The sequence below is a fragment of the Schistocerca nitens genome, chromosome 4 (genome assembly GCF_023898315.1).
Source record: "Schistocerca nitens isolate TAMUIC-IGC-003100 chromosome 4, iqSchNite1.1, whole genome shotgun sequence".
Classification (NCBI taxonomy): domain Eukaryota; kingdom Metazoa; phylum Arthropoda; class Insecta; order Orthoptera; family Acrididae; genus Schistocerca; species Schistocerca nitens.
The window spans coordinates 683,443,494-683,459,475 of record NC_064617.1 but is presented as its reverse complement, the minus strand read 5'-3'; the positions used below and the strand labels follow the sequence as shown (position 1 = coordinate 683,459,475).

The window sequence follows — 15,982 nt, the reverse complement described above, 5'->3', positions numbered from 1 at the left end:
AGATTGTGATAATCATAATGATAAGGGAAATCAGAGCTCACACTGAAAGATATAGAAGTTATTTTTTTCCACACACTGTTTATGAGTGGAATGATACAGAATTATTGTGAAGGTGGTTCGATGAACACTTTGCCAGGCACTTGAGTGTGATTTGCAGAGTATCCACGTAGATGTACAACACATGTAAGAACCAATGCCGCACATACACGGGCAAATCATAATTGCCCCATGCTCCGCAAAAGAAATTAAGAATGTAATTACCTCCTTAAGAAGCAAAATGCTCACTGAATTGATAATATTATTAAAACCCTGTTTTCACATAGATGCAATGTATTCAGTCACATATGCAAACATCACTATCATGGGGGATATTTTCAAATATGCTACTGTCGGACCCCTGTACAGATTTTTAAAAATACTGACCATTCTCACTACTTACCTCCTCTCCTCAGAATATATTTAGCCCCAATTTGAATCTTGAAAGGGTCTCTCCACAGCACACATTATTTATAAGTTCACAAATGAGATTATATAAAATTTAAAAGACAAAATATTGTCAACTGGACACTACCTACTTTAGTACATAGGACAAATACGATATACAAGTCTACATCTGTTCTTTCACTGAAATATGGTGCACTGAAATGAAATACGCATGTGGCATATTTTGGCCGGGAGTCACCTTTTGGTAAATTCAGCCGCCTGGTGCAAATCTTTTTATTTGATGCCACTTTGGTGACTTGTGTTGATGATGATAACACCACTCATCCCCGAGCAGAGAAATTCTCCAACCTGGCCGTGAAGACGTACACAAAGTAGAGAATTTTCTGCAGTCATCATAATCATCAGCTCTTTCATTGATTGACCATTAGTTTCTTAAGCATTACAACCGTTTTACTGAGGAAAGAAGTAAATAAAGAGGCAGGACTCTTCAGTCCAATATACTGGCTTCAAATGGAAGCTTCATTAATCCCATTGGGAGTTAATTCACTGGCATCCTGTAGAGAAATGTTCTGTATTTTGTTTAATCAAGGCCTTCTCCAAAATGTTTCATCTGCAATAAGCTGATGTAATGAATTCTTTTTGAAATTGCATCTCAAGTTCAGTTAGTCTTTGTTCTCCAATAAGTATAGCTTAAAGCAGAAAACGTTATTACAACAGTAAGTTTGTGTATTCATGAAATAAACATCTTCTCTGTGATTGAATATGTCAGTGTTGGATGGTTAGTTACATGTTCCAGAGATCATTTGAATGATTGTTCAGTTGAAATGATGTGGAGTGACTAAGATTTAAGATTAATGAACATATTATTCTTCAACCCTACTAATGCAACTACACTAAAAAACCAGGCTATTTTTTACAGGCTACCAGTTTTTAAATAAAAATTTCTCCATGAAACAGAAGGCATTGTTCAGTATGAATGTTAAATTTAATAAAAACACATGTCATTGGTTTTTGCATTTAAAGAAAGTTTTTCCTTATAATTTTAACATTCCCTTTTGCTTAGTTACTATTATAAACTGTTATGGCTTTGTTGTCAAAAAATATTTTTTGTTGGTGGAATATTGTGTAAAATACTAGAAATTACATTTTGCGATCTTCTTTATTTGAGACTTTTATGTATTGCAGTTACACAATGCTGACCAATTAGCCGACTGGTGCATGAATTATTTGTGTACAAACTACAACAGACTTTGTAAGATGTCTCCAAAACTGCTCAAAACTCTCCATCCAGAAAACCAGGACTATCTGAGCGAGCATCGCTGGCCACCAGTCTGGTAAATATCTTACCATATGTAATTTGTGTCACAACAGCCATGTGAGAAAAATATCTGTTGGGCAACTTGTTTAGTTTGAAATTTGCTCAACATTTAATGTATTAACATTATTTGTAGAGTACATGAAGTTAATATATTCTCATCGAATAACTGTGTGTGATCTTCATACGTGGTCAGTGTAAGTTCTTAGCTAGTACTATTTTTCCATACTAATTCACACACACACACACATATATATATATATGTCTGCTTGTGTCTGTATATGTGTGGATGGATATGTGTGTGTGTGCACGAGTGTATACCCATCCTTTTCCCCCCTAAGGTAAGTCTTTCCGCTCCCGGGATTGGAATGACTCCTTACCCTCTCCCTTAAAACCCAAATCCTTTCGTCTTTCCCTCTCCTTCCCTCTTTCCTGACGAGGCAACCGTTGGTTGCGAAAGCTAGAATTTTGTGTGTATGTTTGTGTGTCTATCGACATGCCAGCGCTTTCGTTTGGTAAGTCACATCATCTTTGTGATAATGTGACTTACCGAACAAAAGCGCTGGCAGGTCGATAGACACACAAACAAACACAAACACACACACAAAATTCAAGCTTTCGCAACAAACTGTTGCCTCATCAGGAAAGAGGGAAGGAGAGGGAAAGATGAAAGGATGTGGGTTTTAAGGGAGAGGGTAAGGAGTCATTCCAATCCCGGGAGCGGAAAGACTTACCTTAGGGGGCAAAAAGGACAGGTATACACTCGCACACACACACATATCCATCCACACATATACAGACACAAGCAGACATATTTAAAGACAAAGAGTTTGGGCAGAGATGTCAGTCGAGGCGGAAGTGAAGAGGCAAAGATGATGTTGAATGACAGGTGAGGTATGAGTGGCGACAACTTGAAATTAGCGGAGATTGAGGCCTGGTGGGTAACGGGAAGAGAGGATATATTGAAGAGCAAGTTCCCATCTCCGGAGTTCGGATAGGTTGGTGTTGGTGGGAAGTATCCTGATAACCCGGATGGTGTAACACTGTGCCAAGATGTGCTGGCCGTGCACCAAGGCATGTTTAGCCACAGGGTGATCCTCATTACCAACAAACACTGTCTGCCTGTGTCCATTCATGCGAATGGACAGTTTGTTGCTGGTCATTCCCACATAGAATGCATCACAGTGTAGGCAGGTCAGTTGGTAAACCATGTGGGTGCTTTCACATGTGGCTCTGCCTTTTATCATGTACACCTTCCGGGTTACAGGACTGGAGTAGGTGGTGGTGGGAGGGTGCATGGGACAGGTTTTACACCAGGGGCGGTTACAAGGATACGAGCCAGAGGGTAGGGAAGGTGGTTTGGGGATTTCATAGGGATGAACTAACAGGTTACGAAGGTTAGGTGGACGGCGGAAAGACACTCTTGGTGGAGTGGGGAGGATTTCATGAAGGATGGATCTCATTTCAGGGCAGGATTTGAGGAAGTCGTATCCCTGCTGGAGAGCCACATTCAGAGTCTGGTCCAGTCCCGGAAAGTATCCTGTCACAAGTGGGGCACTTTTGTGGTTCTTCTGTGGGGGATTCTGGGTTCGAGGGGATGAGGAAGTGGCTCTGGTTATTTGCTTCTGTACCAGGTCGGGAGGGTAGTTGCGAGATGTGAAAGCTGTTGTCAGGTTGTTGGTGTAATGGTTCAGGGATTCCGGACTGGAGCAGATTCGTTTGCCACGAAGACCTAGGCTGTAGGGAAGGGACCGTTTGATGTGGAATGGGTGGCAGCTGTCATAATGGAGGTACTGTTGCTTGTTGGTGGGTTTGATGTGGACAGACGTGTGAAGCTGGCCATTGGACAGGTGGAGGTCAACGTCAAGGAAAGTGGCATGGGATTTGGAGTAGGACCAGGTGAATCTGATGGAACCAAAGGAGTTGAGGTTGGAGAGGAAATTCTGAAGTTCTTCTTCACTGTGAGTCCAGATCATGAAGATATCATCAATAAATCTGTACCAAACTTTGGGTTGGCAGGCCTGGGTAACCAAGAAGGCTTACTCTAAGCGACCCATGAATAGGTTGACGTACGAGGGGGCCATCCTGGTACATACTGCACATACAGACTTGTACAACTGTTAGATGTCACACAAACACTTGAGTAAGATCAAGAAAGTCTTTGAGGTATATCTTGTTGAGCACAGTGAGTCGCATGGAAAGGGAGCAGGTGAGCATCAGTGTGCTGTTTCAAGAATAATTTAAATATTCTGTGTGCTGATAGTAATGTTAGCTTTCCATTGACAAAGACCATTGGTATCCAAGGTTATATTTAGTACTTGGAGTCTCCGCTTGCAGGAAGTATCCTTTTTAGGTCTGGTCCACTTGGCAGGCAGGTCATTTGTGCATCTCAGTGCACCTGTACTCTGACAGTAACTGTCTCCTTAAATTTCTTGCAGAAACTTGTACTTCCACATCTATTATTATATTTGCTGCAGTGTCTGCATAACTCGTTACTTAATGGCTGTATAACCTTCAGGCCAAAAACTGAAGGAAAAAGGGAAACCCATTCCTGATGTCTTTATAATTGGTTACGTTTGGTAGGTGGTTTGGTTATCCACTATCTTGTTGTCAAATGAGGGGTTATTCATTTGCCCATTGGCCAGCATGTCTGCAAAGGACCATATAAGCATGGCCAATTGAAACCCAAGTAACACAAGCCTCTGCTTGGGGTGCCAGAGGGCCACAACTGTATTATTATATTGTTACTATACAAGACATGTCACAATTAGCAGTGGCCACTTGGAGTATCAAGCTGAAATGAGCACCAAGTCGCAAGATTTATGTACAGTGTGTATAGCAATTAGTAGTGAGGGAAAATGGGGGGGGGGCGGGGGGGAGGGGGGCGGAAGGTGCTGCCAAATGAAATGTTCTCGAACCAGCCCTGCATACGTGTTCCTGAGGGCCCAAAGAATCATTGAATACGCTCTAAGAAATATGAATGTATCATGATAACATGATATTTATGTGGTTCTGGAGAATCTCGATACTTAAAGGTGAATGGAATCAGGACCACCTCTAATTATTGAAGACTCGGACTATTGAAATTTATGTGGGAAAAAGAGATAAAATGTTGTTAAAAAGAATACAGGCATCAAAATATGAATTTTATTAAAACAAAGTGTTTACATAGGTATTTACATTGTCAGAATAAAGGTTTTGTCGTAAGTTGGATAACAATGTACTTCATGAATAATGGTGGAGTGTCTCTTGTTGGGTGAAGCTGCAATATTTCTGCCCGGCAATATCACCCGACCATCTGAAGAGCAGGATATTGATTGGTATCACTTCAGGCTGTTGCCCCACGTAGTGCATGGTGGCCTCAAGTTAGTGTAGCCATCAGTGTGACTCATCACTGGTACAGTCTCGGCCTCTTTGCCCTCACAGTGTTGGTGTTAACCATATCGATTATAGAAGAATCTGTAAGTTCCAGCCATTTGTCTGAATATAACAACTCACTTATTTCCATATTTTCTGCCTCATCATAGCTTGCCAACCTTTTGATTAAATAATACAACAGGTGATCATTCTCATCATCAGACTCTTCAGTTTCTGTCTTAGGCCTACTTTTCTGTAGAATTTTTCTCCATGGCTGAGAAAGAAATTATATCTAACTTTATCTCACTCCAAAACTCACTGCTACAGTACAAAACGTACTTCACAGTCAGTTTCTTTAGCCCTCAACGGGTATGTCCATGTATAAAGTGCAACAACCACAAGTAACTTTACCTGGTACAGTTCTATTGTTACTTTAAAACTGTGAGCCGTACCTATTCTTTTGTTGTTGCTTCATCTAACACATGGCTAACATCTGCTGTCATATGTCCAAGGGAGCAACTATAATATAAAATAAACAGCAAACTAGAGGAGAAAAAATGTATGATCCATGCAAGAAAATGATCCCGATTCTGAGCTAGTGGCACAATCCCATAATGTGGAAGTTATCTCTGAGATAACTAGCAATCGAATAAGCGGTTGGCTGTGGTCTGATGCAACAGCGCTGTTTCATACTTCAAAAGTGCCATTATTGTTGGGTAACACTTGTAAGTGGCATCAGAGGGGTATAATTAAAGTTTATTTCATCAGTGTTTAATTAAAATGTGATTTAGCTCATATAATGTAAGTTTATTTAAACTAAGATTAAAGTGTGATTTTGTTCTTAGGTGTTTACCTTCGTTACATAAAGACAAGTATTCTTTACATTCATACAAAGCAGACTGTGCGCCCGCTCATATTATAAAAAGTGGCGTGCCCGTTCAAGGGTTAAAGCTCCTGCAACACTTTCAATTTCTTCCAAATGCAAGATTGATTATAGCAATTACAGACAATACTTTTTTTTTTTTCAGGCATTTCAGAATGCCATCATCCATTGACTGAATCAAATTGGTAAAGTTTAATGGAAGAAACTAGGTGTGGATCCCGTCACAATGCAGTTCCTCTACACTTTGATGTGAGGACACATTTTCCAATGTTAAAACAGCTTTGCATGGCAAACATAGAAAATTGAATACAATACACTGTATTAACAGTGTTCAAACCTAAAACACCACTTTCAACTAAAGATTTGCTTGTGTAAACATTTAAAAGGTGGGGGAAGCATATGCATGTTGTCATTGACACAGACACAACTAAGAAGAGTGAGTGGTTTCACTGTTGCGCTATGAGTGGGTGGGGAGATAGATGCAGGATTGAAGGCTTGGATTTACGAGAAACTTGTAATTCCGAGACTTAAAATTTTGAGACTCTACTCTATATATGACTTCCACACTCTCAACTTTACAGCAGTGAACATTCCGTTTTCAAAGCTTATTAGCACATGGCACACTAAATGCTCCATTGCCTCTTGGTGGATGACCTTTAAAAGTTTACCAGAATATCATCTTCATAAGTAAGGGAGCACTTACTGTAAACAGATCAATCTCTGTTTAGTGCTTTCTTATCTAGCTTTGTATTACGACAAGGAAAATCTTGCTTGAGTCGTGTCACTGCCTGTAAAATATAATGTACATACATTTTTGTCGCAAATGCTTGCCCCATCGAGTTTACTTAGTCTGTGGTTAAGTCAGACTCTTTTCTACATCCTTCATCCAGAGGTGCTAGCTCTATGGGGCTGTGGGAGAATCTCTAAGGAGAGTGGAGGACAAGGTGGAGAAGTAGTGACAAGTCGAAGCATTTAATCGATCCAGGAGGCATGCTTCGACCGTGGCATTATTAACTTCCTGATAGGGAAAGGCCAGGGATTCGAATTGAAGATCCATAGTTTTAAGTTGTTACAAATGTTCACCTGTCTGCATGATTCACTGGAGAAACTTGATTAACTTTAGACAGTGCATGATTGCAGTGGTCATAAAGTTCAGACATTCTTGCAGTGGAACATGACTTCCCTGTGTTCAGGTCCACTGTTAGTGGTGTTTTTAGAAAGAAACATCAAGGAAGCACAAAGACCTAATCATTGTTGAAGTGTCATCACCATGTCGTCGTCAGGAATTACATATAGGTTGTGTGGTACTTTATTTAGTTGGTCGAACTACATCATGGATATGTCACAGAGTTAGAGAACTTTCATATGCTACCAGATATTACGCTGAAGTCTACGGTGGAGAAACATTGGCACTGATCCTGATTTTGTTACATGCTGGATAACTCTGCTCATTTCTCTGTAGCTTTTCAGTTATTAGCAGTTCACTTCCCTCCTGACACTATTAAATTGATTTACCATACATTGACAACTGCCTATTTTTTTTGTAAAAGTGTTAAATTTTATGAAATGACTGACAAAAGAGCTAAATGAAGGTTGACAACTGCATATTTTTTGTAAAAGTGTTAAATTTTATGAAATGACCGACAAAAGACAGATCAGTGGCTAATTTTTTTGTGGAGTATTTCGAAGAAAACACATTAAATTTAGCACCTTTTCAACCATCTTACTTCTTTTGTTATGTTGACGACACATTTATGATCTGGTCACATGGGATCAAAGGTCTTCACCATTTGACTGATCATGTGAATAGTATGCACACTAACATCAAGTTCACTGCTGAGATGGAAAGGAAAGGAAAACAAGCATATTTAGGTGTTTTGCTTAAAAAAATATTAGATGGCAGGCTGGGCCACTCTGTTTACTGGAAGCCAACACATACTGTTCTACACAGATCAGCCAGAACATTATGACCACCAACCTACTATTGATATAAACCTGTCCAGGTGATAGCACTAACACCTGGTGAGGAATGACTGCTAGTCAGACATATCCATGGTGCATGTAGCATACGTGTGTGTGCTGTCTGTATGTGGAACGGAGAAGGCGTGTGCGCAATTTGTCTGATATGAAGATAGTAACTGTTCTGAAAGAACAGATACCAGTGATGACCATGCAGCTTCTCTAGAAAGAAATGATAATTAATCAAAACCCTCAGCTGCCAACAGCTGAAAATGTGTGCCCCGACTGGGACTCGAACCCAGGCTCTCCTGCTTACATGGCAGACACTCTATCCATCTGAGCCACTGAGGGCACAGAGGATAGTGCGACTGCAAGGACTTATCCCTTGCACACTTCCCGTGATACCCACATTCCCAACTATCCACAACCTACATTCGTAATGTTCCTAAAGGGGATCGTCACCTTAGTTGGCGCGAGTAATGAGAGAATGGGCAAATATCCTTTAGGAACATTACAAATGTAGGTTGTGGGCAGTTGGGAATGTGGGTCTCACAGGAAGCGTGCAAGGGATAAGTCCCTGCATTCGCGATATCCTCTGTGCCCTTGGTGGCTCAGATGGATAGAGCATCTACCATGTAAGCAGGAGATCCCAGGTTCGAGTCCCGCTCGGAGCACACATTTTCAACTGTTCCCATTGAGGTATATCAACAACACTTGTTGGCTGCTGAGGGTTTCGATTAATTATCATTTCAATTTGTCTGAGTTTGAGTGATGGCCGACTGTGATGGCCCGGAGGCACAGTATGAGCATTTCGGAAACTGCACAACTTGTTGGGTGTTCAAGGAGTGCTGTGAAGAGTGTCTTCAACATGTGGTGAGACCAAGGTGAAACTGCATCCAGACATTGTGGGATTGGGCGGCCACCCCCTCGTAACAGATAACGGTCGTCGTAGACTGTGCAGACTGGTAAAAACGGATAGCCAGCGAACTGTGGGGAACTAACATCAGACTAATGTTGGGCAGAGTACAAGTGTATGTGATCACAGAGTGCACCGAACACTTCTAAGGATGGGCCTCTGTAGCCGATGAACCATTTATGTGCCTGAGTTAACACCACGACATCAGCAACTACAAGTGAAATGGGCATGTGACCAATGGCACAGGATGTTGGCACAGTGACAGAGCATTGCATGGTCTGATGAATCCCAATATCTTCTTCATTATGCTGATGGAAAGGTGTGAATTCATTGTCTTCCAGGATAACAACTTCTTGACACATGTATTGTAGGATGGAGACAAGAAGGCGGTGGCTCCATTATGCTCTGGGAAACCACCATGTGAGCATTCAAGGGTCCAGCGGAGCTCATGCAGTGTATAATACACTGGTTCCACACCGCGTACAACCCTTCATGACGACCCTGTTTCTCGACGGCAGTGGCATTTTTCAACAAGATAATGCACCACATAACAAGGACAGGACTGTGTTGGAGTGGTTCGAGGAACACAGTGGCAAGTTCCAGTTTAAGTGCTGCCACTCCCCCACCCCCTCCAACCCCCAACTCACCAGATATGAACCAATCTAACACATCTGGGATGTGATGGAACATGGTGTCAGAGCTTATTGCAGCCCCTGTCCCTCTGGAATGTATGGCAATTAGGTGACTTGTGTATGCAGATTTGGTGCCATCTCCCTCCAGCGATGTACTAGCCACTCAATGCTTCCATACCATGACAGGTTGTTACTGTTATCAGTACCAAAGGTGGATATACTGGCTATTACATAGGTGGTCAGAATGTTCAGGCTGATCAGTGTATAATTAGTGCACAAAACTTTCATCCCCATTCCAAAAGAGAGCAGTTTTAAACATGCTAATAAGATGAAGAAGCTTGCACAGGATAGAGTAGCATGGAGAGCTGCATCAAACCAGTCTCAGGACTGAAGACCACAACAACAACAATATATAAAGCTCAAACTATTTCTGGAGAGTACCTATATTGAGAGATCATATATCTGAAAAGGGTGTTTTGAATAACTACTGTAGTGAATGAGATATTAAATTAGCAATCTTTAAGAAATGAAAACACAGAGATACTCAATCATCACAAGACGATCAGCTTATAGAACTTCTTCCCTTCTTCAGAGCTACTACAAATAAAATAGACAAGAGTCCTGTGCAGACATGGTACTCAACACATTTTCTGACCACTCATGAAAATTAGAGAGCCACTGCACCAAATAGAAACAGACTTTATATCAGTGTTCCTGGAATTTATAAAATTCCATGTGAATGTGGTAACAGTTACATTGGTCAGTCAATATGAATGATTTCTGAACGCTGCATAGAGCAGCAACACCACATTAAATATCACGATTTCAACAAATCTGCTATTGCAGAACAAATATATGATTATGAAAGAATGGAAACTCCATGCTGGGTTATTGATTCTGTCCAGAGCTGCCGGAGATGGTGTCGTGTGCGTGAGATGTGCTTTCTTGTGGGATGAATTTGTGTGTTTCCTTTTCTGAAGAAGGCTGTGGCCGAAAGCTGAAATGTGTGAAGTCTTTTCATTGTGTCTGTCTCAACTCAATGTGTCATTCTTACAGTGAGTAGCAATCTTCCTTTTCCTTATATTGTAAACATATGACTATGTCCTCCCCCCATGAACCATGGACCTTGCCGTTGGTGGGGAGGCTTGCGTGCCTCAGCGATACAGATGGCCGTACCGTAGGTGCAACCACAACGGAGGGGTATCTGTTGAGAGGCCAGACAAACATGTGGTTCCTGAAGAGGGGCAGCAGCCTTTTCAGTAGTTGCAGGGGCAACAGTCTGGATGATTGACTGATCTGGCCTTGTAACATTAACCAAAACGGCCTTGCTGTGCTGGTACTGCGAACGGCTGAAAGCAAGGGGAAACTACAGCCGTAATTTTTCCCGAGGACATGCAGCTCTACTGTATGATTAAATGATGATGGCGTCCTCTTGGGTAAAATATTCCGGAGGTAAAATAGTCCCCCATTCGGATCTCCGGGCGGGGACTACACAAGAGGACATCGTTATCAGGAGAAAGAAAACTGGCGTTCTACGGATCGGAGCGTGGAATGTCAGATCACTTAATCGGGCAGGTAGGTTAGAAAATTTGAAAAGGGAAATGGATAGGTTAAAGTTAGATATAGTGGGAATTAGTGAAGTTCGGTGGCAGGAGGAACAAGACTTTTGGTCAGGTGATTACAGGGTTATAAATACAAAATCAAATAGGGGTAATGCAGGAGTAGGTTTAATAATGAATAAAAAAATAGGAGTGCGGGTTAGCTACTACAAACAGCATAGTGAACGCATTATTGTGGCCAAGATAGACACAAAGCCCATGCCTACTACAGTAGTACAAGTTTATATGCCAACTAGCTCTGCAGATGATGAAGAAATAGATGAAATGTATGACGAGATAAAAGAAATTATTCAGGTAGTGAAGGGAGACGAAAATTTAATAGTCATGGGTGACTGGAATTCATCAGTAGGAAAAGGGAGAGAAGGAAACATAGTAGGTGAATATGGATTGGGGGGAAGGAATGAAAGAGGAAGCCGCCTTGTAGAATTTTGCACAGAGCATAGCTTAATCATAGCTAACACTTGGTTCAAGAATCATGAAAGGAGGCTGTATACATGGAAGAAGCCTGGAGATACTGACAGGTTTCAGATAGATTATATAATGGTAAGACAGAGATTTAGGAACCAGGTTTTAAATTGTAAGACATTTCCTGGGGCAGATGTGGATTCTGACCACAATCTATTGGTTATGAACTGCAGATTGAAACTGAAGAAACTGCAAAAAGGTGGGAATTTAAGGAGATGGGACCTGGATAAACTGAAAGAACCAGAGGTTGTCCAGAGTTTCAGGGAGAGCATAAGGGAACAATTGACAGGAATGGGGGAAAGAAATACAGTAGAAGAAGAATGGGTAGCTGTGAGGGATGAAGTGGTGAAGGCAGCAAATGATCAAGTAGGTAAAAAGACGAGGGCTAATAGAAATCCTTGGGTAACAGAAGAAATATTGAATTTAATTGATGAAAGGAGAAAATATAAAAATGCATTAAATGAAGCAGGCAAAAAGGAATACAAACGTCTCAAAAATGAAATCGACAGGAAGTGCAAAATGGCTAAGCAGGGATGGCTAGAGGGCAAATGTAAGGATGTAGAGGCTTGTCTCACTAGGGGTAAGATAGATACTGCCTACAGGAAAATTAAAGAGACCTTTGGAGAGAAGAGAACCACTTGTATGAATATCAAGAGCTCAGATGGCAACCCAGTTCTAAGCAAAGAAGGGAAGGCAGAAAGGTGGAAGGAGTATATAGAGGGTTTATACAAGGGCGATGTACTTGAGGACAATATTATGGAAATGGAAGAGGATGTAGATGAAGACGAAATGGGAGATAAGATACTGCGTGAAGAGTTTGACAGAGCACTGAAAGACCTGAGTCGAAACAAGGCCCCGGGAGTAGACAACATTCCATTAGAACTACTGATAGCCTCGGGAGAGCCAGTCATGACAAAACTCTACCATCTGGTGAGCACGATGTATGAGACAGGCGAAATACCCTCAGACTTCAAGAAGAATATAATAATTCCAATCCCAAAGAAAGCAGGTGTTGACAGATGTGAAAATTACCGAACTATCAGTTTAATAAGTCACAGCTGCAAAATACTAACGCGAATTCTTTACAGACGAATGGAAAAACTGGTAGAAGCGGACCTCGGGGAAGATCAGTTTGGATTCCGTAGAAATGTTGGAACACGTGAGGCAATACTGACCTTACGACTTATCTTGGAAGAAAGATTAAGAAAAGGCAAACCTACGTTTCTAGCATTTGTAGACTTAGAGAAAGCTTTTGACAATGTTGACTGGAATACTCTCTTTCAAATTCTGAAGGTGGCAGGGGTAAAATACAGGGAGCGAAAGGCTATTTACAATTTGTACAGAAACCAGATGGCAGTTATAAGAGTCGAGGGGCATGAAAGGGAAGCAGTGGTTGGGAAAGGAGTGAGACAGGGTTGTAGCCTCTCCCCGATGTTATTCAATCTGTATATTGAGCAAGCAGTAAAGGAAACAAAAGAAAAATTCGGAGTAGGTATTAAAATTCATGGAGAAGAAGTAAAAACTTTGAGGTTCGCCGATGACATTGTAATTCTGTCAGAGACAGCAAAGGACTTGGAAGAGCAGTTGAACGGAATGGACAGTGTCTTGAAAGGAGGATATAAGATGAACATCAACAAAAGCAAAACAAGGATAATGGAATGTGGTCGAATTAAGTCGGGTGATGCTGAGGGAATTAGATTAGGAAATGAGACACTTAAAGTAGTAAAGGAGTTTTGCTATTTAGGGAGTAAAATAACCGATGATGGTCGAAGTAGAGAGGATATAAAATGTAGACTGGCAATGGCAAGGAAAGCGTTTCTGAAGAAGAGAAATTTGTTAACATCGAGTATAGATTTAGGTGTCAGGAAGTCGTTTCTGAAAGTATTTGTATGGAGTGTAGCCATGTATGGAAGTGAGACATGGACGATAACTAGTTTGGACAAGAAGAGAATAGAAGCTTTCGAAATGTGGTGCTACAGAAGAATGCTGAAGATAAGATGGGTAGATCACGTAACTAATGAGGAGGTATTGAATAGGATTGGGGAGAAGAGAAGTTTGTGGCACAACTTGACTAGAAGAAGGGATCGGTTGGTAGGACATGTTCTGAGGCATCAAGGGATCACAAATTTAGCATTGGAGGGCAGCGTGGAGGGTAAAAATCGTAGAGGGAGACCAAGAGATGAATACACTAAGCAGATTCAGAAGGATGTAGGTTGCAGTAGGTACTGGGAGATGAAGAAGCTTGCACAGGATAGAGTAGCATGGAGAGCTGCATCAAACCAGTCTCAGGACTGAAGACCACAACAACAACATGACTATGTTTGATGAGATGGAAATCTTATCCCATGTATCTACATATTGGATTCTCTCATCAAAAAAACTGTTGAGGTCAGAATGTGCAACAATTTTAATCAGGACAGTGGCTATACCCTACATGGTGCATGTAAATGAGTGCTTGATGCTGAAAGGCATCAGAGAAATGAGCCAAGTTATCCAACATCCAATGAAATCAGCATCACTATCAATGCTACTCCATACATAGATAACTTCCGACAATGACGACAGAGGTAGCTGTCTAAAGCTTGAGATTACACACAAATCTGATGAGGCAAGAAATCTGTGATTTATTTATCCAGTCCTTGTCAGTTATTGCACAAGATTTCCATCGTAATTTACGTACAGAGGTTTTTGACAGAGTAAGTCTTTAAGAAGTGATAGGACTTGTTCCTCGAGGTCAAGCCACTGCACAACAGGTACTGAACACAAGGGGGGAAAAAAGTAACATTTCTTCCAGTTGAACATACGACAGTGATTTTTGTGGAGCAGTGGAAGAAGTTTTTATGGAGTGATGAATCATGGTACATACTGTGGAACTTAGATGGGCATATGAAGTCCTGGAAGATCTCAGGTGAATGGTATCTATGAGTGAAGAGTGGTGACAGTGAAAAGTGGTGAAGGTGATGTTATAGTAAAATGAATGAAGATAAAACACTTCAGACAAGGGTATGCTTTCATACAGTTTGCAATTGGACCTATCTTGAATCAACGCTTTACAAAAAAATGGTTCAAATGGCTCTGAGCACTATGGGACTCAACTGCTGAGGTCATTAGTCCCCTAGAACTTTGAACTAGTTAAACCTAACTAACCTAAGGACATCACAAACAACCATGCCCGAGGCAGGATTCGAACCTGCGACCGTAGCGGTCTTGCGGTTCCAGACTGCAGCGCCTTTAACCGCACGGCCAAACGCTTTACAAAACAAGATTTACTGCACTACTTGGTACGCAACTTTGTGTATTATATCCAATGTTTTCTTACAAAATGTGGGTCATATGACATTACTGCATACAGTATTTTTGTTTTAAAATTAAATGCCGGATCACCTCGTCAAGAGTTTGAGTGGAGGCTAGCTGTGAATCTACCAAAGAGCTGCTGCTTTTTCAGTAATATTGTTCTGTTGCTGTTTAACATATGGTGTGTTGTGTACTTAGATGTACGTTTATGCATATGGATACACAATTTGTAGAAATATTATGGTCTAATTTACAAGCTATGTTCTAGAATGTGGCCCAAACCTGGAGTCATACTCCACTAATCATTGCAGTTGTTGAGAGATGTCAACATGGTGCACCTTCAGCTTATTCATTTATTTATGCCCCAACCCACTGTAAGGTTGACATGAACAGTAGATGGTTCAAAAGACAGCAATAACAAGGTCTTTGGGGGAGGGGGGGGGGGGTGTTCACAGTTTTCAGACAATTCAGGAGATGTCTAATTTTCTTAATGTATGTATGTAGTTCTTGGACAACACAGGTTAATCAGATAAAGACAACACACATTAGAAAATAACAACTATCACCAGTCAAGAAAACAGATTGTTCTTCAGAGCAGAAGCTTTAAATCTTATATCACATTAACTTAAGTTTATAATAAATTTAAGACAATTATTACATGCAAATAAATTTAAGATAATTATTATATGCACTTAAAGTGATTTTCAGCTATGAGAAAAACATACTTTTAGTCGTAAAGTACATGTGATAGTAAAATGAATGAAGGGTACGCTCTCCTACAGTTTGCAGTTGGACCTATCTTGAATCAACGCTTAACAAAAGATGATTATAACATGCAAATAAATTTAAGATAATTATTATATGCACTTAAGGTGATTTTCAGCTATCATAAACACATACTTTAAGTCATAAAGTACATAAAACTGTGTGTGTTGAACTTCTTGGCTCCTGGTGGCTGTCAGACTAAACTGGAACCAGTGCACTGCTCAGCTTCCGCAGCTGTGCATATGAGTAAATGAATTAAAATGAGATATATTTGTCGTGTTGGAGACATAGTAATTGTGTCATCACCGAGTCAAATCATGCAGGCCCAGGACA

General features: G+C 40.9%; 1 protein-coding gene across 3 annotated transcripts in view; it reads left to right on the top strand.

Moving 5' to 3' along the window:
- The window catches only part of LOC126251862 (rho-related BTB domain-containing protein 1), a 548,446-nt gene that overhangs the window by 527,114 nt on the left and 5,350 nt on the right, over positions 1-15,982 (top strand). For all 3 annotated transcript variants that reach the window (XM_049952547.1, XM_049952549.1, XM_049952548.1), the window contains one exon: positions 1,630-1,778. In XM_049952547.1, coding sequence (XP_049808504.1) covers positions 1,630-1,778 — 149 coding nt within the window. The remainder of the gene's footprint in view (positions 1-1,629; positions 1,779-15,982) is intronic.